A 22,041-nucleotide genomic window follows, 5' to 3' on the forward strand; every position below is an offset into this window, starting at 1 on the left:
ACCAGTAATGTTTAAAAAATATTAACATTGAATGCAATAGGTATTTTAGCATAAAATGTAAATAAATATTTAAATACAATTTAAAAATTGATTTTAAATAAATGGCAATATTTATAGACATTTTCAAATAAAATGTTACTAAAAATAAATAGATTTAAATAATTAAAACATGGCAAAATTTAAGACATTTTAAAGGGATAGTTCGGCCATAAATTAATATTCTGTCATTTACTAACCCTTATATTGTTCCAAACCTGTATGAGTTTCTTTTTCCTGTTGAACTAAAAACAGAAAAGAAAAAAAAAAAAATGTGTGTTTGTGTTCACACATTAACTGCCAAAACCTGTACCAAGTGTCGTACAATTTCGATGATGTAAAAAATGCTAATAAATAAATAAAAAATGTAAACATTTTCGGTCAAAAATGACAGAACAGCACCAGAAAGTTATAATAAAATTGAATTTGAAATAATTGTTTTTTTTTATTGAATTAAATATGCAATTCCATGAGGCCACTGACTTCCATAGTAGGAAAAAAAATACTATGGAAGTCAATGGCTTCAATCAAATGTCTGGTTACCAACATTCTAGTTTAATGGGATTTTATGGTGGTAAATTATATTTATGGAATAGTTATGATCCATTTATGCCAAAACATTTACCAGGTGTCAGATGAAGTAAACAAATAAAAAAAATTTTTATTATTTAAATTCGGGCAAAACTGATATATCAGCACCAGAGGGTTAAATATAATTGAATTTTAATTAAAAAAAAAGTTAACAAAATGTTTAAATACAATTTTATTAATTTATTTTTAAAATAAATAAAATATATAGGCCAAAATTTTACACATTTTTAAATAAAGTTATATTTTAAGTAAACACATAACCATATTTATTTCAGAGATAAATGGATGGCACTTTCTAAATTAAACATGCAATTCCATGTGGATGTGTGACAACAATGTAGCGTTTACTGTTTGAAACAAGTATCGCTACTGCATACTTTTTCATATATTTAAAAAAATGAGCATGCAGTACGCTATTAGGTATACTCTGAAGAAAAACATTATTCAATTCTGCACAAAGCCTTTGAGTAGAGGAAACCGGTGTTTCCTTTTTATTTGGAAGCTGCAGCCCATTAGCAGTAGTTGTGTTGTGTGGGAGTGGTTCATTTGGCCTGTAATTGAATTATTCTCTACTTTGATTGGCTTGACAGACTTATTCAGCATATCCTGTTTAAAATCACTCATACTTCCTACGCCTACATTTAATGGACTGGGAGGGCACGCCGAAAAATAATGACAGTATTTTTTTTTTATACAGAAAATCAGAAAGTCTCTTCCAAAAAAATTGTCTGATTCATGAATGAAACCTTCTTTTGAGTCAGAACTTTACAATGAATCATTGATCCAGTTCACAAAATCGTCTAAATGATTTTACATGAATCGGACAGATCTGACTCCCACTGACACAATGGCTTCAGAAGACACTTTTATTAACTTCTTTTTGGTCATTTTTCAAGCGTGAACGCTCTAGTTCACCTCAATTGTAAGTTAATGGAAAAGAGCCTAATATATTATTAAAAATGACTCCTTTTGAAAGGGTTTGGAACAACAAGAAAATTTTGACAGGAGAGGTGTAATGGTCAGCATGGATTTCTCTGCGAGTCGTTCTTTAAAGCACACTGAGGGAGTATCAACAGCCAGCCTCTCCTCATGCTGACGGTTTTCTCTCTTTCTAAAAGAGTGAGAATGCGCGGAAAGAAATCAATGGATTGTGGAAGCACACAGGTACACTGTTAGATGTAAAGAGGTAAACAACTGAGGTAATAATAGAGTCCGGAATCTACGAAATGGTCTTAAAAGCCTCTTCACAAGCTGAGCTTTTAAAGAGCACGAGAGAACCGTCCAAACTCTAGAGTTGCCATTTTAGGGCCACGGGATAGAAAACCACCATAGATGGATTTTTCACTCGCCCCCTCATTCTCTCTCTCTCTCTCTCCTACTATATCTTACTTTGCTGATCCTGATGAAGAGGGAACAAGAGGAGGAAGTCTGGAGCCATCACTATGTCCTTATTGCAGCAGAAAAAGGGTCTGCTCGGGTCCTGCCAGTAATTGTGGTCAGGGCATTATGACCTTACTGATGTGTGTATGGAGACTCTCTGAGAGGGAGGCGGGGCACAATATTTATCCCTTACGGGAGGACGAGACTCTGCAATCACAGCTGCAGTCGGCCAACAACATCCATCCTCCTCTTGTACCCTTTCAGTACCAGAAAGCATTGAGTGTCTCTGAGCTACATGGAAAATTACAACAGGCACAGCTAGATCTGTAACACACGAGGGAAACAACTCTTTCATGTCAATCTAGAACTAAATGAGATTTGAAATGAAGTAATTTCATGTTGCACATCTCTGGATTTTCATAAGAGATCTCATAACATCTGCTTGAATTTGACAAGATCCCTGCAATCAAAAGTCTGAGATCTCAGTATGAGCTCAAATATTTCTCCTCAGATTTTAAGTTATACTATCCACTTTCATTTTATAGCACTATATGTATGTAAACAATTTTCCATGAAATTTTAAGAGAGACTCAATCGATTCTTACTGTAAATGAAACGGATCTCCTGAGCAATAAAAGAGCAACTTGTGAGCATTCCAAATTTCTGCTGGAGCAAAAAAAAAGGAAAGAAAAATCACTACTTAGATCTTTTTAAATATGTCAATAGATAGCGGTGATATTACATAGAGATCAAATGCAATCATTTGCATGGGCTTCTCAGATTAATTCTCTTGATAAAAATACGCAGTAAACTCAATAAAGTTTTAGAAGAGATTTCAAAGTGTCTCAAACTGTGCTCGGATTTGCCAAAGTCTGCAATCAAAATTCAAAGATCTCAATTTGAACTCCTATTTCTCATCAAATTATAGAGTTATACATTTTCTATATTCATGTCAACAATTTCCTATTTGTGTTCATGACATTTTAAGAGAAACGATTTCTGTTTATTGTAAATGTCTATGGAGCAAAAAAAGAGCAACTTCTGAGCACACATCTTTTCTCTCAGACAAAAAGAAGAAAAATTAGTTCTCCTCAATCTCAATTGTTTCTTCAGGACAGCAATAATGGAGAGCAAATGCAGACCTTTGCTTGAGTCTCCTGCTTCTCATAGTTATTCTGCTGAGAAAAAGCCCCAGTGATCTCACATGTGCCTCCTTCAGAGTTTCAGAAGAGATCTCTAAATGTCTCAACCTGTGCTCAGATTTGCAGATGAATCAGAAATCAAATGTCAAAGATCTCAATATGAACTCAAATATTTCTCATCAAACATTACCAAATGATCTGAGTTATGCTATTCGGATTCATTTAACATTTGTGTTTACCAGGAATTTAGCAGGAAATTGTAGACGAAATTGATACTCACATCTGAGATCTCCATTGAGTCTCCTGAGCTGTGAAAGAGCAGCCTCTGAGCAATATCATTTTCCTCTCATACCTTTAACTATTGTAACATTTGAGTCTATTTTTACTTATTTTATCAGGAAAAATCCTCATATCTCAGTTGTTTCTTCTAGACAGCAATGAGGTTAAATGAAGACTTTCACAGCGATCTCACATATGGCTCCTCACAGATCATTGGACCAGTTGCAATAACATAAGTTTTTTTTATTATTATTAATCATAACTAACATTTCTTTTTCTTGCAGGATTAACATTTATATGCTTATGAAAACTAAAGATCCCCAGCACTTTGGACAAAGTTAGTGTGTCTGAGAATTAAAAGAGGAAACAAAACTGTCTAAATATATAACCTCATGACCCAACAACAAGCTATGGAAGCTTGTTTCCGCCACAAAATAAAAAAAATAAAAGATAATTGCGACTTTTTATCTCACAATTGCGAGTTTACATCTCGCAATTCTGACTTTATTTCTCAGAATTCTGACTTTATATCACGCAATTCTGACTTTATAACACATAATTGCGAGTTTATATCTCGCAATTCTGACATATTTTCTCAGAATTGTGAGATATAAAGTCCAATTCTAAGGAAAAAAAAAAAAGACGGACTTTTTTTTTTTTTTACCTTAGAATAGTTTATATCTCACAATTCTGACTTTATAAGTCAGAATTCTGAGATATAAAGTCAGAATTGCGTGAAATAAAGTCAGAATTCTGAGATATAAAGTCAGAATTGCGTGATATAAAGTCGCAATTGCGAGAAAAAAAGTCAGAATTCTGACTTTATATCTCAGAATTCTGACTTTATATCTCAGAATTCTGACTTTATATCTCAGAATTCTGACTTTATATCTCAGAATTCTGACTTTATTTCACGCAATTCTGACTTTATATCTCAGAATTCTGACTTTATATCTCAGAATTCTGACTTTATTTCACGCAATTCTGACTTTATATCTCGCAATTCTGAGAAATAAAGTCAGAATTGCGAGATGTAAACTCGCAATTGTGAGATAAAAAGTCGCAATTATCTTTTATTTTTTTTATTTTGTGGCGGAAACAAGCTTCCATAACAAGCTGAAGTATCAAGGAATCCAAATTAACAGAGAATGATACATGTTGGAGAAAAATGATACAATGAATCATCACCTTTGCCATGCTCCTATAAAACTATTGGGTAAATGGCACAATCCCTGCCCTTTGTGCATACATGAGTCATGAGTTGTTTTGCCTCATGAGCTCAAAGTTCATGGTCACTTCCGATCTATCCGTGTCCACCTGCAGCTCATGAGTCTGGCTACAGTCACTTCTGCAAGTGTCACAGAGGTGTCTGGTGACCATTTCTCTCTCTCTCATCTCACACTCAACTAATGGACCGCTTTGCCCCTCCCCTCCTTTTCTCCATCTCGGACTGGGAGGTAGTGAGAGGAGGAGAGGAGGCAACAGCCCACCGTTCCCCTGGGCCCTTCTACACGGCTCAATAGCTCAGCTCCTGGATGGGATCATAACCCTGAGTGCTGGCCAAGAGAAGAGCCGCTTCTCCTCACTGCAGGGTGGAGATTCCTCCAGGAGAACAAACTCACTCGAACCCCACCATGGCTGAGCGTAGGGTGGTCCAGATTGTGGTTTTGCTTCTTGTCCTGGTTGCACCAGCCCTGAGCGGATGCCCAAGCGCCTGTCGCTGTTCGTTTGCCATGCTGCAATGCCTGGAGTTGGACGGGATCACCAGCATCCCGGCGTTGGCGCCACAGGAGAGTGAAAACGTCACTGAAATGTAAGTTGAGTTTGGTGTACGAATCTGTTCGATGAGCTTTTTGATAAAAGTTGCTGAGACTTCCGAGGAAGTTCAGTGCGGTGCTCGATCTTGCATGGAGATGGAACAGGTGGCGAGTTCAATCAAAGTGATTGGCCTTCATGAATTTTCATGGAGAAATCTGGGCATTTGGATGTATAGTTTGTGCATGCGTTCCCTGGTTTAGCCTAGAGGGTTTTTTTTCTTTCTGGCAGGCCAATCTAATTGTCAGACCTGCATTTATTGCTTTATAGTACATTTCATTTAACTAGTGGAATCAGGACCTAATGCACTGAAAGCAGAATTTTCCCAAAACAAGGAAATACTTGGAAACTAATCAAGGGCTGGAGGGAAAGTGGCCTGGTACTTTGTGCTGCTGAGCTTCTCTTTAAGTGCCTTTAAGAGTGTCAGGTACATAATCTATTCTCGGAAATGGTGAGAAAAACATCTCAATGTTCATGTGTGTACAGTCAGACAGATGTTTCCCACAGGTGCGCGTGTTTTAACATTGATACCAAGCCTTGCAGGATGTTGCACTTCATTCAGAATAGTGTTTATATGATTATGGCACTTATGCGTATAGTAAGATAATCACCACACCTCTTACAATCTTTATCTCACTATGTTTCATGCATTCTCTCGTTCTCCTCCCTTCAGTGTAAATAATGCAATGTTTAATGGAAAGAAATGCTAGATTTATTATATCTAAAAAGCCAATGTACCTTTACACTACTTTTACAATACCATATAATTCACATCAGAATCTGGTGTCAATACCAATATCCACCTCATATCTAAGTAATGCTTCATCTTGTTGTCTTATTAATTACGTCAAATGGAGCGTTTTATGCAGTCAGTGTTTTCGCATTATTTAGTGGTATTTAGATGTGTGTTACCTTGATAGTGTTTGTTTGGGTCACAATGTGCGCTTCCCATATCTGTGTATCACTCATAGATCCTGGAGATATATATATCTTTTTTTTGATACTGTACACCATCATGAGCCTTTCCATCGTACCACCATTATGCTCAAGAGGTGTTTTTAGAGATCATGTGTTCAGGATCTGGTTCACTTGGTGACCTGGAAGAGATGAGACAAAAAATATTCAACATAGTAAGCAGGGAACCTGGGTTCAGATCCCAATCTAATATCATGTTCTAATAAATCAAGCTTAAATTTAAGCTCCATGCGATTTCATTACACAGAAAAGAGCAACTTTGACATTTTGACAACTCCTGTTTCCTATGTAGAAAAATAATGCAATATGAGATTCAAGCAACATATAGATGACAAAAAAGTGCAACTCAAATGACCCCATTTTCAAATGAAAATGGCTGAATATCTGCTATTTCTTTTAGACAAACAACCAAATTATAAGAGATTTTTTTCTTGGAAGTTGCACTGAAATCAGCTTAGGTCAAAATTTGTCAATCAGTGCTTCATTCAATAATTAAGATAATTCAATAATATATATATATAGAACAGCTAATAACTGTAAAGTATATGCAATCGAACAATGTCTGACGTCATCACTGTATTTTTATGGTAAAGTTCTGCACGGCTGCCACTGTTGTTTGTCTCAGTACACCTGCTCGAGTGTGATTCTCTGAACTCCAGTGGAGTCTCTACATTTACTACAAGCATTCAATCAATAAATGAGAATGCTCTTTCACCACGTGTTTACACAGAACACTTTGTGCCCGTAAAAACGCAGCATTTCGCTGTATTAGTGAGACGGGCACAGTACAGAGGAACAGCACTTCTACCGGGGAGGAAAACAAGAGACCATTAACTTCATACCAGCAGCACAAATACATCATTCATCATGCTGTAAATTCCATTCTGCGAATTGCTTGTGAATGCCCCGCTGAAAACAATAGATGAAATATTGCCCACTCGACTCGATTCAATAAGCCAAAGCAGTTTGAGATGTCGTCCCACCTGCTCTGTAATTGCGTTATGGCTCTCTGGGTCAATCAGACGCTAATGAATATCTGTTTGTGCTTCTTGAACACAACTGGACCGAATCACAGATCAAAAGATTCCAGTGAAGTCAGAAGAAATGTCTTTAGTTATCAGCGTCTATATTTGAACAGATTATTTATGTACAAGTAAGAGAGGATATTAGGCAGGGTCATTATTATCAGCATGACTCTGTGTATATTCAATGCCTCACTACACAATAAAACACTGGTTATATTATATCCCACCTCTTTCAAGCTGTAATTTTAAAAAAGAAACATATTTCAGCATGGTACACTGAATGCAATAATTTGCACCTGTCTGATTATGTATTGACAATGAAAGGAGCACTACAGAAATCATGGAATGCATCATATGAAATTGAATTTTATATGTACTTAAACATCATATGAGTTTGTCAAGATGGTTTATAAAAATATTTCTGATATTTAAGGTTTGTGGTTTATTTGGCTTTTGCTAATGTCAAGTGCGGCTGCCAGCCGACACTGACCCACGGGATGAAGTTTTCTAGATGATTAGAGACTAAAAACATGGCAACATCATGGTAATTTCTGTTAGTGGATTTTTGAACTATACTACTTTGTTGCATTGAATTATGGAACAGCTAAGTTTAAGCATACATCATATGAAGTGTCTCATTTGAAAGGCTGCATCCTCTGCATGCGTCATAGGAAGTCTTATTTCAGAACAGTAACCATTATTAAAATTAATTTGGAATGTAGTGCAGCCTCGAAATGAGACACATAGACTAGCGATATATAGTTTGATTCAATGAGCCAATATGAAAACTTTTTCTCAAAAAGAAACTCATTCGTTGAAGTACAAGTACTCTTCAGTAAAACTGCTTGTGTGGAAATGAAAAAGTAATCGATTTCAAAATACTTCACTGATGGTGTTTATGCCCCATAATAATGGCTGCAAGGGCACAAAACTATTTAATATAAGTCTTAGAGTGGAGATGGAAGAAGTTTCTTCTTGCTAAATGTACTCAGGTGAACATGAATTAACTGAAATATTTGCACAACAAAAAATTTAAGAACGAATGTCATTATGTGGCTGCATTTCCATGTTTCTCAGTATTTCAACAAAGCAAGATCAATATATGAAAAATTATTTTATTTCAATATATTCCTGATTGAATAGGATATTCGTTGAAAAATAATGTAGGATTGGGAATAGATGAGATCATGAAAAGGGGGCGTTACATACCAGATTGGAGTCAGGTGGTTGGAGGGGAAGGGTTGAAAGTTGAAGATGGATTTGTGGCATAATCTGAAAAGTAAAGTCGTTTTAGAGATGAAGCAAGTTATTGCATTTGATCATGCAAACAAAATCAGAAATAATGTGTACCAATGAAATATATCAGAAACATACAGTAAACAGTTTCAGATTTGAAATAATGACATAGTTGAATTTCAACCTGTTCTTTCATTTCAACCCTCTAGCTACATAGAGAATCAAGCAAACCTGGAGAACATCACAGACATAGACCTCGCCAACTACAGAGAACTGAAGAACCTGTAAGTATTTAAGACTACAAACGATGTACAAGATTCAAAAAAGATTAAAGATCATTTATACAATACTGTCTGTATCATTTTTTAAAAATATTTTACAAAGAAGTCTCTCGTGCAGACCGATGCTGCATTAATTAGGTCAAAAATGCAGTAAGAAATGTAATATTGTGGAATATTACAGTTTAAAAAAACCTTTTTTTCAATATAATGTAGGCTATTCCTGTTATGTCAAAGCTGAATTTTCAGCATCATGATTTCAGTCTTCAGTGTCACATGATCCTTCAGAAGGTTTTTTTGCTGCTTCATATTTTTGTGGAAACTGTGAGAACAGCATTTTTTGAACAATGTAAATGTCTTTACTGTCACTTTTGACAGTAAATTATACATTTATTTCCAATTAATAATTTACACTGACAACAAAAATTTGAACGGTATTCAAACTTCTCATATTCAAAAAGTCAATTATCTGGCTGACTTGTGTATATATTTTTCAGGACGGTCACAGATTGTGGGATGGTGTATATCTCTGAAAATGCCTTCCAGCATAATTTCAAGCTGCAGTATGTGTGAGTGTTCTTTACATATACGACTGGCCTTCCCACAATACACTTGGGTCTCAGGGCTTGTACCTGTCAATCACTTCAAATCCTCTTCCCTTTTGATGAGTGAAGCTGCTTTATTGGTCTCAGGCGGTAAAAACCCTAGACACATTTAAAGTTAGTTAGCAACTGAATGACTATTAAGGAAAAATTTTTTACATTTCACTTCCAGAAATCATTTGATTGCATTTATTTCCCCTAATTAAAAAGAAATTTGCAGAGATTTGTTGTTCATGGTCATCAAGGGCGTAAGAACAATCTGAAAATTGTGTTTGGTGGGATGCAAGAGACATTACAAAATCAGCTTGACTCTTGAATATTAATTGAGTGACATGACTTCCAGTTGTTCTAATTCTGTCATTATTTATTCATTTTCATGTCATTTCAAACCTGTATGCTGTTTCTTTTCTGGAATTTTAGGAGACTTAAAGGGATAGTTGAAGGTAGCCATTGACTTCCATAGTATTTTTTTCCCCATACTATGGAAGTCAATGGCAATCTTTAATTCAGTGTCCATGTGGAATTTATTTATTTAGCTTGATCTTTAATCACCATGAATTATCACTAGATGGAAAAAAATCTCAAAATATAATGATCATTTCCCAAAAACTGGGGGGACAATAATGTTTTTTTAATGCACTTGATCTCATCCAAATCATGTATAGCCTAAAACAAATCAAACTTCACTTATACCAAGAAACCTTATAGAACCTCCACAACAAGACATCTTAATAGAATAAAACAGAGTAAATCAATACCTAAAAACAGAAGCATAACTATTTTTAATCATGCATTTTAGGGCTAAAAGAGCTATTCCCTCCTGAAGGGAAGATTTCTAATCACAGCATCAACAAAACACTAATGATATTAGCAGAAAGGTTGTTGACCCTTATCTCCACTATCTTGTAATCGTTATCTTTCAGTGTGTGCGACATGCCCACTGTTGTTGATGTGGGGGAAAGCGGTCACACAGGAGGGGGGGGGGGGGGGGGGACGGGGGGGTTCTGGGGAAACATGAGAGCATATCCAGCAGTCACCTTTTACTCGCCCACTTTGGCGTATTATTGACAACTGATGCATAATAAATACACTCCACTAAGGGTCCATTATCACGCAATCAATATTTCACAGAGGGCTGTGCGGAGGACCAGATGTGTCTGTAAGCTTCAAGTGGCGGTGGGGATGTACAGTATGAAAAATCATAAGTATAAACGAGCCTATCTTTTATACCCCTGATCCATCCTTTGCTTCGGTTCTTTAAATCCACGCCCCCCCCCCCTCCCTTCGACGCCAGTATGAAACGGCAGCTGCTATTCTCAGACGCTCTCTCCCTACGGTAGAATCGAGCTGTAATAGATAGGCCCCGATGGCCGACCCATCTGACATGAACTTTTGGGAGTAGGGAAAACAAATATTTGAACCCTTGCTGGCCCCCATTAGCCCTGCCACAGAGAATCTATATCTGCCAAGCCGTTATTGTCCCCATTGTTTGTCATCTCTCTTTATTTAGCTTTTGATTTCAGCTTCCGTCTCCTCCAGAGGTCTTGCAAAATTCAATGAAACAAGAGGACAAATATCTCTGAATCAGAAACCTTTCAGTACAAAAGAATGATGCAATTTTTTTTATCAAACTATGTCTGTGGCCAACACACAGGCCTTCAAAATTCACTCTCTCACACTTGTCAAACCTGTTCTCTGTGAGAAAGAGAGAAAATCACTCAACTAATTAAGCTTGAGTCCAGTTGTCAGCCAATACAGAGAGATGCGTGCCAGTGTTATTTAGAAATGCAGTGCTACTATGAAATATTTTGCTGCATTGAATCTTGTTATAGTGCCATTAGCTACTGCGCATACGTAACGATTTGAACAAGCCCTTAAGCTTAAGTAGGCCTATAGGCACTTACACCTAACACACAAAGCACATCTCGTTTTTTTTTTTTTTGCTTCACTAACCTGCGCTTTTTAACAGCAAAAACGCGAGGCTAGTGGAACGAAAAAAATGGCAAGATCTAACTTTTTTTTTTCTTGAGTTTTCTTGAGTTCTTTTCTAGAATGCTGTGTCATGCGTGAGAACGTTAAAAACGTCCATCTATAGTCCATGTTTACATAAAACAATGTTTCAAAACAATGGAAAAGGTTTTTTTTTTGTGGTTAAAAACTCGTGAAGCGAAAACCTTCCCCTAAAGGTCTAAAGATGCATTTTTTAAAAAGTTGCACTTATTTTAACTTGAGTGCCGCTTTTTTTGGAATGGCGTGTTGTGCACGAGATGCTGCAAAAGACGTGAGATGCAACCGCAATGGTCAAACACATCCGTCTAGCACTGCACAAGTTTACATTGAAAATCTACGGAAAAGTAGCGCAGTGGAATGGAAAAACGCATTCTATGTGAACTGGCCGTTACTCTTTAGAACATAACACATCCTGTATGTTGTGTGTGTAAATAATTTGTGCTAATAATTTGAGGTATCTTTCATAGGCTATGGACATGAAAGATACCTCAAGTTGTGGTACCATTACTTTTCCAAGCGATTGTCGACGAATTTTCACCTGAAAAACAATACAGCTGGCCAAAAATCCCACTCACATTGAAGGGTTTAATGGAGCCATACAGGCAGTGTTATTCTAGTATTATTTATATGCTATTATAGTATTTATTAATATTTTGAATTAGCTCCCATTTAACAAAAATCTAGTTGTGTGATAAAACAGGTTAAACTCTCGTATCTGAGCTGCCTACACATCATTTTTTGAAAGAGAATGACTCCTATTTATTAAGAGTATATTTAACTATTGTACAACAGAGCCAATAGCATCTCTCTTTTGCATATGTAGTTCACATCTTCTCTTCTTTTACAGAAACCTGGCCTCTAATTTACTAATGCACATCAGTTGGAGGGTGTTTCATTCGGTCCCTCTGTTGAGTCTGTGAGTATCAAACTCCACTCATATACTGCTATGCTGAGATTTACAGATTTACTCTGCTGGTGATTTGAGACTGAACAATTTAAACAATTTACCTCAGTCTGAAAAACTGAAATGATAGATTTGAGGTCCTATGTATGTGTTATTTTGCTAAAAGCATGAAGTAAGCAAAAGAAATCGGTTCTTTTCACAGAATTTTGAGGGACAATCCACTCACCTGCTCATGTGACATTTACTGGCTTCAGCAATGGCATAGAAAAAGACAAAGCGATATTGATTCTCAACAAAACTGCATCTACAATGGCAACAGCATTCAGCTGGATTCATTTGAAATGGATAATTGTAGTAAGTGCACCTATCTGGAATGAAACATATTTTAAGATCAAGTGTGTAACTTTACTTCCATCCCAATTAAATATGCAGAGACAATAAGCAAGATTGATTTCCCCAAAAGTGTAAACGCTGTGACTGTGAGTTTGGGAAAACTGTTTGAAATAAACCATTAAAATACGTCACCTTTCAGTTAGTGAAACACAATTGTCATAATGGTTACTTTACAATTTTACATACACTACTGTTCAAAGGTTTAGGATCCTAAAATCAGTGAATTTTTTTCTTCTTGTTCTGCAGGTGTTCCTGAAGTCAAAATTGACCCTCCGACACTGACCACTCAAGAAGGTGGAAACCTGACATTTACCTGTCTGGTGACTGGAGTACCAACGCCGACTATCCGCTGGAGAACAGAGCATCTACTGTCCAGCTGGACCCTGCAGGTACACGACACTGGCTTCATACTGTATTTTACTCATGTGCCTGGATCAAGATCATTTGTTGGTACTGGAAGATAAAAAAAATATGCAATCATAACCATAATCCTATGATTTATCACTTTCCTTGAAGTATTCCTCATTTGTAAGTCACTTTGGACAACATGAATACATGTACAGTAAAATTAGTTGAAAGAACTGTTCTTGAAGTTCCTTACCCCTGGTTGGTTGATCAGACATTGTTGCAGGACTTCTAAGAGATGTTTGATCTTTGTCAATCCATTAAAGCTGGTCTACATTCATCTTTGTCCACAGCAAGTAATCTGGGGATCAACCCTGGAGCTGGTTCTCCACATGAGGAGCGTGTCTTCTGGAGACAACCTGCACAATCTCACCTGTGAGGCGGAGAATCGCGCGGGAATGGATGAAGCCACGGTGCAGCTGGATATTGAATGTAAGAACTGAAATTTTTTGCTCTGTAATTTCTGAAATGTTCTCTCTCACCTCATATACTGCTATTTATCTGCCAATGACCAAGGGGTTTAGCATAAATGTCTACCAACACATTTTCAAATCTGAATGCGACAACAGATGAGATTCTTATGGAAAACAATTTCTGCATATGAGTAAAAAATAAAAAAAAATTAACTGAGATAAAGTTTAAAATTAGAAAGTCAACCTTTGAAACATAAAGTAGCAATTGCAAGACTTTTATTCTTTTACTCCTCCAGGCATCCATAGATTTCATTAACAGAGCAACATATGTGACTCAAACCCAAAGTTATTATGAAATTTATCTTGCCAAACAACTAAGCCATGTTCAAAGTGTGAAACCCATTTGAGGTTCCTTATTCCTTACATTTTTGTATTATTTATACACTATTATATCTTTTATTAATATTTTGAATTAGCTTTTATTTTTGTTTTAAGTTTAGTTTAACTTTTAGTAATTTAAAAAAATGTCTAAAAAGTTTTCAGTTTAAATTCATATTATGGAGCCCTGCACATGACATGCGGACAAAAATATATATTTATTGTAAGAATTCGTTCTCTCGTTTTAAGTAAATTGTGCGCATATATAATAATTTGTTCCCTCGACTTACTAATCACGGCTACGTTGTGCTAATTCATTCACTTATTTTGATTGAACTAAAACAAGGAAACAAATTATTATATCATGCGCACAATTTACTTAAAACGATGGAACGGATTAGTAAAACGTTCTGATGTATTAGTAAGTCGTGGGAGCGATTTGTGAATTTGTAGCCATGATATTTTTCCCGCGTGTTGTGCGGGCTCCATACTTTTTAGTACATCAAGTTAAACTTAAAGAAAATGAGAAATGTTGCTTTGGCAGCTAGCTTAAATAGAATAAGTTTAATATTTTATATTCTAATATTGTCACGGTTGTGTGGTAGTAAGCGCACGAAAGAAGAAGGTTAAAGTTCAAAACAGCGTTTAATAACATCCACTAGTAAATCCAACAGAGAACAAAGCAATACAACAGATGAGACCCAACAAAGACAAGGAGAACACACATGAACTTATATACAACTGAAAACAATGATGATTGACTACACACATCGAACTAAATGACGAAATCAAATCTGTAACCATGACAACAAACTAGAGGCGGGAAATAGTGCAAACCGGAAAAGTCCAAACTGGGTGAAACTGTGACAATTATATTTCAATTCGATTTTTTTATTTTTATGGTTTAAGTTTTGGTTTTAGTTAAGTATAATAATATTTAAAATTTCAGTTTTAGTACTTTATATATATATTTTTTTATTAATGTATTAATTTTAGTGCTTAAACTTATTTCAGTTAGTTGCCAAGGCCATTTTCATTTAGTTTATGTTTTATTTATTTCATCTTTATAGCTTTAATTCAATTTAAAATGTAAGTTTTTTCATATTTTAGTTAACGATGATAACCCTGCCCTTCTCAGAAGCAACAGCATTGCAACGGCCGGAATTTTCCATCGAAAATCCTCCCATATGACGCACTCCACACCACAGCAATTATCACTGTTTATCACCTCCTCTTCAGAAAGAAGAAAAACAGTGCTTGACTTCAGACAAATGTATAGCCATCAGGGGAGCGATAATGACTGTCAGGAAAATGGGATGATAACTGTCTTCAGATCTTGTTTGTTCTCTACTAATGGATTTCTCTCCCCCATAGTCCGGAAATATAATTGTGAGGACCGATTGGCAGATAGCAAGTGTGCTAGTTGCCAGTCTATCAGAATCACGTGACTGGTGGACAACGGCTCGAAGCCGGCCACTGCTTAATTAGCTCTTAAATTAGCAGTCGGGTTTTAGCCACAGGTGCTGCCACGGCATAATTCTGACCTAAAAACATCTTTTATTAAACCCAGACGCCAATCGATAATATAATTCCCTAGTGTTAGTTATGCCATAGTGTACTGATGGTGAAATTCACCTTTGGCCATCTACCTTTACCGCAACCCAATTAATGGATTCAATTATTTAATTCCTTTTGATTACCACAATTAGCGGAGTTCAAAAATGGCTCAACCGTTAACATCGGGCCGGTGTAACGAGGACGGTTTTTCAAGCGTGAACTCTAGGCCATGACACAAATGACTGTGATTCTCCGTGCGAAGCACTTTCTGAAGGAAGGGTCATGGGTTAAGAGCACTGAAATGGTTATGAAGCAGTGACCGGGTTGTGCGCATCAGCATGTTCTCCCGGCTAAAAGAACCATTTCCTGTATCCCACCTTCACCCGGCTCTCAAGTGCCTCTTGTGGTTAGGTCCCCTAAACAGACAGAGATTTATTATTTATAACAGGTCAACAGGTTTAATGTAAAGATTGAGCACATTGATTCATGGGAAAAAAAATATGATGGATGCTCCAGTCATCCGAGCTATTCTGAAGAACAGGCACTAGTTATAGAACAGCATTATTCATACAGGAACATTATGTGAACTTCTTTAACAGACTTCTTTACAGCAATGGTTTGCGGCAGTTAGCGAATTCAACTTTATGCAAATGAGCAGTGATGCAATGCAATGACTACCAATAGGAATACATACAGTAATCTGCTGCCTGATAGTTGGATATACAGAAGCAGAATAAGAGCGGAGACTAGAAACCAACAGCTCACACACACACACAAATAATGGATAAATATAATGTACAGTATTCTTAAAATTACTGTACATTCTTATTCATTTAATAAAGATACATAAAATTCTTCAATAATTATTTAATTATTTTAAATTCTTATTATAATTCTTTATTATTATTTAATAATAATAATAGTAGTACATTTTATTATTGAAATCTGCTTTAAAATATATATACTTTTTAAATAAGAAAGGAATAAGTTCTCGTAATAATACAGTATTAAATAGAGATTAGACAGTTAGAAGCAAAACGTTTATTGTACTTGATAAAAAAAAAGGTATTTAACATTTTATGCACAGGTGCTATCAGTGACAAAAACGCTAAATGAACACATGCACACATCATACAATAATAATAACAATTCATTTTTGAAATCTAACAGAGTAGGGACCTCTGGGATGCTTGTACTTTAAAAAAAATATCATTTTATCCTCAAAAGCACACATATCACTATCCTATTGCACACACAACTCTGACTTGCATTCTTAAAGGGAAATTGCACATCAAGAGAATGTTTTTGCCATTATTTATCACTATCCCTTTACATTAGCCCAAGATGATATCTAAGTCTCAAAATAGGCAGCAACAATTAAATATCCAATATCGGCTGATATTGTGCATCCCTAATGGACTGTGATTATGTCTCACTGCACACGTGTGAACTCATTCCCCGTCTGTGTTTAGTTCCAGTGCGGATCTTGTTTCTGAGGGACCCAGAACCACAACATCACTGGTGTATCCCATTTGCTGTGGACAGCAATCCTCCCGCCACCATCAAATGGCTGTACAACAACACGCCTCTCATCGAAACCCGCTACACCTACACCGAACTGATCAGAGACGCGACCGATGGCTCCGTCCAACACGGGTGTCTGTTCCTCAACAAGCCCACCCATCTGAACAACGGCAACTACACACTCATCGTGGAGAATAAACTGGGTAGGGACCAGGCTACGGCAAAGGGGATGTTCATGCTAAATCCTTTCGACCCCTTTGACCCAGAGGGCATCATTCCTGGTGAGTGCACATCATCACACAACATGTATGGCATCAGCTTTGTGGTGAATTGAGTAATTTATTGTTATAATTTCTCTCCACATGCCAGTCCACCCTGATGAGCCAAGTAAGTTTCTCTAAATCAGCTTCCCGTAGGTCAACGCCCCGTTGTCATTTTCCTGTACAAACACCTAAACATTCCTAAATAACAGATACATTTAGTTGAGAAGCAAAATTACAGAAGATATTAAGTCTTGCTTTATGAACAAAGTATCAAAATTAAGTGACTTTTTTCTCAAAACAAGAAAAAATATCTGCCATGGAGTAAAAAAAAAAAAAAAAAAATTCAAAGCAAAAACAGGATTTTTCTTACTTAATTTTGATAGATTTAATATTTAATATCTTAAATGATATATTTGACCTATTATGCTTTTTCACATTTTAAACTTTCTCTATATCAGTTTCTGAACTCCCTAAAACACCTTGATTTTAGTCTTGAGTTTACTTCTGGGAACAAACATGCCACAATATTCCGCATTTAAATAATTCCCGCCCATTGCATACACAAAATAATAGTAGTGTGTTAAAACTCACTGTTATGGTAAGCCAATCACAACACACTGGTCAAGCCGACTAATCAGAGCGTACTGTACTTTTCAGAAGGAGGGGCTTCATAGAGACAGGAACTAAACAGAGCGTTACTGACAGACTGGGAATAGAGGACCTGCAACAATGGAGAATGTGAAAAATAATGTTTTTGAACATTTAACATGAAAAACAAAAACAAAATCAGACGTTATATAAGGGCATAATACTTAATAATGTATCTTGATTTAAAAATGTTTAGATATTTGTACTGGAAAACAAGAAAATACATATTTTTTGGCAATGTTGATAAAGTAACATTTCATTAAATGTTTTAACCTTAGCACTTCCCACCAACCAATCAACGGAGACGGAGAAACTGGAGACCAGAGTGTTTGGGGTACGAGATGAGTAATCACAACATCCTGTTATTTTTTACATTCTTGTACAAGTGTTATCGCTCTAATTCTGTCCATTTGCACATTCATAGGTGTCAGTAGCGGTGGGTCTCGCTGTGTTTGCGTGCACATTTCTTCTCATCATGGTTGTTGTCATCAATAAATGTGGACAGCACTCCAAGTTCGGCATCCACCGTAAGTTCTTCTTTACTTAATGCACATTCATTGTGCGAGTTATTCCATATTAACAAACATTTTGCTTCCTAAACCTTGCTTTGTACTGCTCTGAAACAACTTTCCTTTTCAGCTCGTTACAAATCCCTTTCGCTGTTCAACCACTGAAGTTTTCATTTTCACAATCAAATGAAAATGAAAACTTTAGTGGTTGAAGTTTTCATTTTCATTTTCACAATCAAATGAATTCTCGACGGATCCCATTAAGCCTCACCCTGCATTCTCATTAAATATCCTGTTTTGCTTGAAAATGTTGTAATTAACATTTCATGGTGACTTTTTATGTATTACCAAAATCCCTTTCAAGGTACTCGACAGTCATATTTCCAATGCCTCCGGGCAGATATTTCGGGCATGCAAGACCAACTTGAAAGGGGAAAATTCTTGCCAAACTCACATTTAAATGTCATATTTCAAATCTATCTCAAATGGAAACCAGAGCTTCTAACAGCAGCTGTAGTGTTACTCCTCCATATTGTACACTGCAGTTTCTCCCATTCATAGCAATATGAGTGCACCATCTTAGTATATATGAAGAGTTCAGATGCAAAAGCCTCTAGGTGCCATCTGAAATTTTCTTATAGAATGATCATTTTTATCAAGCTCATATATTTAAGTTCAGTAATTTCACTTAAATGGCAATGAAAATGACCTATTAATTGTCATTTATGTGAAATTACTGAACTTAAATATACAAGCTTGATAAAAAATTATCCTTCTAGAAGAAAATTTCAGATGGCACTTAGAGGCTTTTGCACCTGAACTCTTCATATACAGTCTTTGTGAAAAGACTGAAACTGGTCTCTGGTCTCAACATGAAATCAAAACCGGCCACATTTACTTTTTTAATTGTGCATGTTACTCTTATTTTTGCTTCCTAAACCTTGCTCAGCACTGTTCTGAAACAACTTTCCTGTTATACATCCCTTTTACTTTTCAAAATCTTCCCACCAACTATCCAATATGGCATGTGTAATCAAGCCCCACCCCTAATTTTTCCTTATTAAACATCCTATTTTGCTCAAAAGTACGTCATATTATGGAAGTAAAATGGATTGTGTGATTAATTAACGTTATTTCGATTGCTCATTTTAGACATTCTACTAACTATTAGTACCTTTTCAACTACGTCAACTAACTCTCATTAGAGTATTACTGACTGTCTTCTTAATATCTGCTAACACTTTATTTTGATGGTCCCTCAACAGACATTTACTGACTTTAAGCAACTTTGAAAGTACATGTCAACTTATTCTTCTAACCGTAACCTAACAGTCTACTAATATTCTAATAAGAGTTATTTGACATGTAGTTGACAAAGTTACTTTAGTTAGTAGAATGTCTAGAACATAGAACATTTTTACTTTTTTTATTACTGGCTGATGTGACATGGTCATGTGATCTAAATATAGTGGCCACCATTTGAAGGATTTGTATTTATTTCTTTTTTTGTATGCTAGGCTACTAATATGAGTGAAGTGGAGATGTTATCATTTCATCTGTCAAAAGTGCTACATTAAAAATAAATATGTATTTCTCCCAAAATCCAGCTAATGACAGAGCAATTTTCACTTAATCAGAGAGCTAAATCAGTTTAAGCCTCAAACGAAGATGTTTTGAGATCTTTCAAAGGAAAGGGAACTAAACAAACACATCGCAGAAACAAACCAGGCGCAACAGCGGAAGAATGTTATCGCTAAACAAGAAAGCCGGAGACAAAACATGCCAAAATGACTTTCTCCATTATTATTTTGGAATCGGAATGAGTTCCACATGAGGCATTGTGTTATTTTTAAGTAACGCACAATAAGGGAGCGAAATACGGTCTCTTTTAAGCTGTAACTTTGTACAGTGTCAGCCTAACAGCTCGGCAAAGTGCTGCCAGGTCTTAATTACAGCATGCAAAGTAAATAGCATCGGGAGCCCCAGCCGCGAGCCAGCCATTAAAGAAGAGTGATGGAGCCAGGCTTTTCAGGTCCACTCGCTCCGCTCACAAAGTGCCTAAGTGGACCTGATTGCCTCCCTCCCCTCTCGCCCTCTATTCCCTGCGTTCCTCTTCTCTGCCCAGTCTGGGGTCTCTGCGGTTATAGCTTGAGTGGGTTTTGTGATTTGAAGGAGAGGCCTTTGCATTTAATTCCGCTTCCTAAAACTGAGGTGATTTGCTTCGGATCAAGTAAACATTCTGTTGATGCTTTTTTTGTGCTTGGAGTAACTTGTCAATTTTATTTTATACAACACAACATACTGTACATACAACACAACACACTGTTAGCTGCTTGGGAACCACTTTCTGTCCGTGTGTCCACAGGTTCGTCTGTTCTAGGCACTGAGGACGATCTGGCCGTGTCTCTCCGCTTCATGAACTTCGGGGCAAGTCCTCCATCTTCAGATGACAGCACGCTGGATTCTGGCTTGTCCAGTTTTGTGGAAAACCCGCAGTATTTCTGTGGCATCATCAAAGACAAAGACATGTGTGAGTGTCTCACAATTTCCTGATAGCACACAAGCTTTCAGCATGCTGATTCAGTTTGTACTAAATTAAAGTAATTATTTCTTTGTATTTTGCAGGTGTCCAAAACATTAAAAGAAAAGACATTATTTTGAAGTGGGAACTGGGTGAAGGAGCTTTTGGCAAGGTTTACCTGGCAGAATGTGCCAACCTTTGTCCTGATACTGACAAGATGCTGGTTGCTATCAAGGTATGATCATGCTTTAGCTTATCATGGCTTCTTTTAGGGTTAGGGTTATTTCATGTTTTCATTAAATGTTACATTTTTCTTTATAATTATATATATATATATATATATATATATATATATATATATATATATATATATATATACTGTATATATCTATATATATATATATATTTTTTTTTTTTTTTTTTTTTTTTTTGCAACAAAAGCTACATTATACAGCTAAAATATTTAACTCCATGCATGGCAGCTATATGCATATACACAGATTTGAACAAGAACAATGGCAAGCAATGCAAAACATTACTGATTGGTTAGTAATTTTCAACCAATTCCTCCAGATTTGCCCAAGACTATCACAAGTTTTCACAATGTATGTTAACAAGCTAGATAACTAGCTAGAAACCACATTCAATACAACCACAGAAAATTAATGTTTGCAAAGCAAAGTTGTTATTGATAACTAAAACTATTTTAAAACATTTTTGTTAACTGAAACAAAATAAAATATGGATGAAAAACTTCAATTAATTCCAAAAATAATTACTAAAATTACTCAAACTGAAATCTAAATACACTAAAACCAAAGCTAAATGGAAATATTTAATATAATATTTTTTTTTTTTAACTATTAAAAATGACAAATAAGCACACCAAAATTATTAAAATTACCTAAAAATTACCACAAAAAAATTAAAAAATTAAATGAAAACCAAAAATAAAATAAAATACAAAATATCAATAAATAATACTGTTGCAAACCATGAAACCAGAGTTGAGCACCATTCAAAATTTAATTGAATTCAAATTTAAGTAGCGAACTGGATGAAGAATTGGAATTGGAATTGGAATGTCAGGAAGTAGCATTAAAACAGATTTAAATTACAAATGCAATTTACATTAAAAAAAGTTCATTTCCCAGAAT

At 35.9% G+C, this 22,041-nt stretch overlaps 1 protein-coding gene across 2 annotated transcripts in view; it reads left to right on the forward strand.

The window, feature by feature from the left end:
• The first annotated feature begins 4,749 nt into the window (after nucleotides 1-4,749).
• ntrk1 (neurotrophic tyrosine kinase, receptor, type 1) overlaps nucleotides 4,750-22,041 on the forward strand; it is a 28,107-nt gene continuing 10,815 nt past the window's right edge. Inside the window, exons 1-13 of one of the 2 annotated variants that reach the window (XM_079894959.1) lie at nucleotides 4,750-5,241; nucleotides 8,689-8,763; nucleotides 9,255-9,326; nucleotides 12,217-12,285; nucleotides 12,476-12,627; nucleotides 12,913-13,055; nucleotides 13,365-13,503; nucleotides 16,892-17,224; nucleotides 17,313-17,330; nucleotides 18,133-18,188; nucleotides 18,279-18,381; nucleotides 20,729-20,893; nucleotides 20,989-21,119. In XM_079894959.1, the coding sequence (XP_079751085.1) occupies nucleotides 5,063-5,241; nucleotides 8,689-8,763; nucleotides 9,255-9,326; nucleotides 12,217-12,285; nucleotides 12,476-12,627; nucleotides 12,913-13,055; nucleotides 13,365-13,503; nucleotides 16,892-17,224; nucleotides 17,313-17,330; nucleotides 18,133-18,188; nucleotides 18,279-18,381; nucleotides 20,729-20,893; nucleotides 20,989-21,119 (1,635 nt within the window). In that variant the 5' untranslated portion in view covers nucleotides 4,750-5,062. The remainder of the gene's footprint in view (nucleotides 5,242-8,688; nucleotides 8,764-9,254; nucleotides 9,327-12,216; nucleotides 12,286-12,475; nucleotides 12,628-12,912; nucleotides 13,056-13,364; nucleotides 13,504-16,891; nucleotides 17,225-17,312; nucleotides 17,331-18,132; nucleotides 18,189-18,278; nucleotides 18,382-20,728; nucleotides 20,894-20,988; nucleotides 21,120-22,041) is intronic. The other variant, XM_079894960.1, reaches the window with a different exon arrangement.

The sequence above is a fragment of the Squalius cephalus genome (assembly GCF_949319135.1).
Source record: "Squalius cephalus genome assembly, chromosome: 15".
Taxonomy (NCBI): Eukaryota; Metazoa; Chordata; class Actinopteri; order Cypriniformes; family Leuciscidae; genus Squalius; species Squalius cephalus.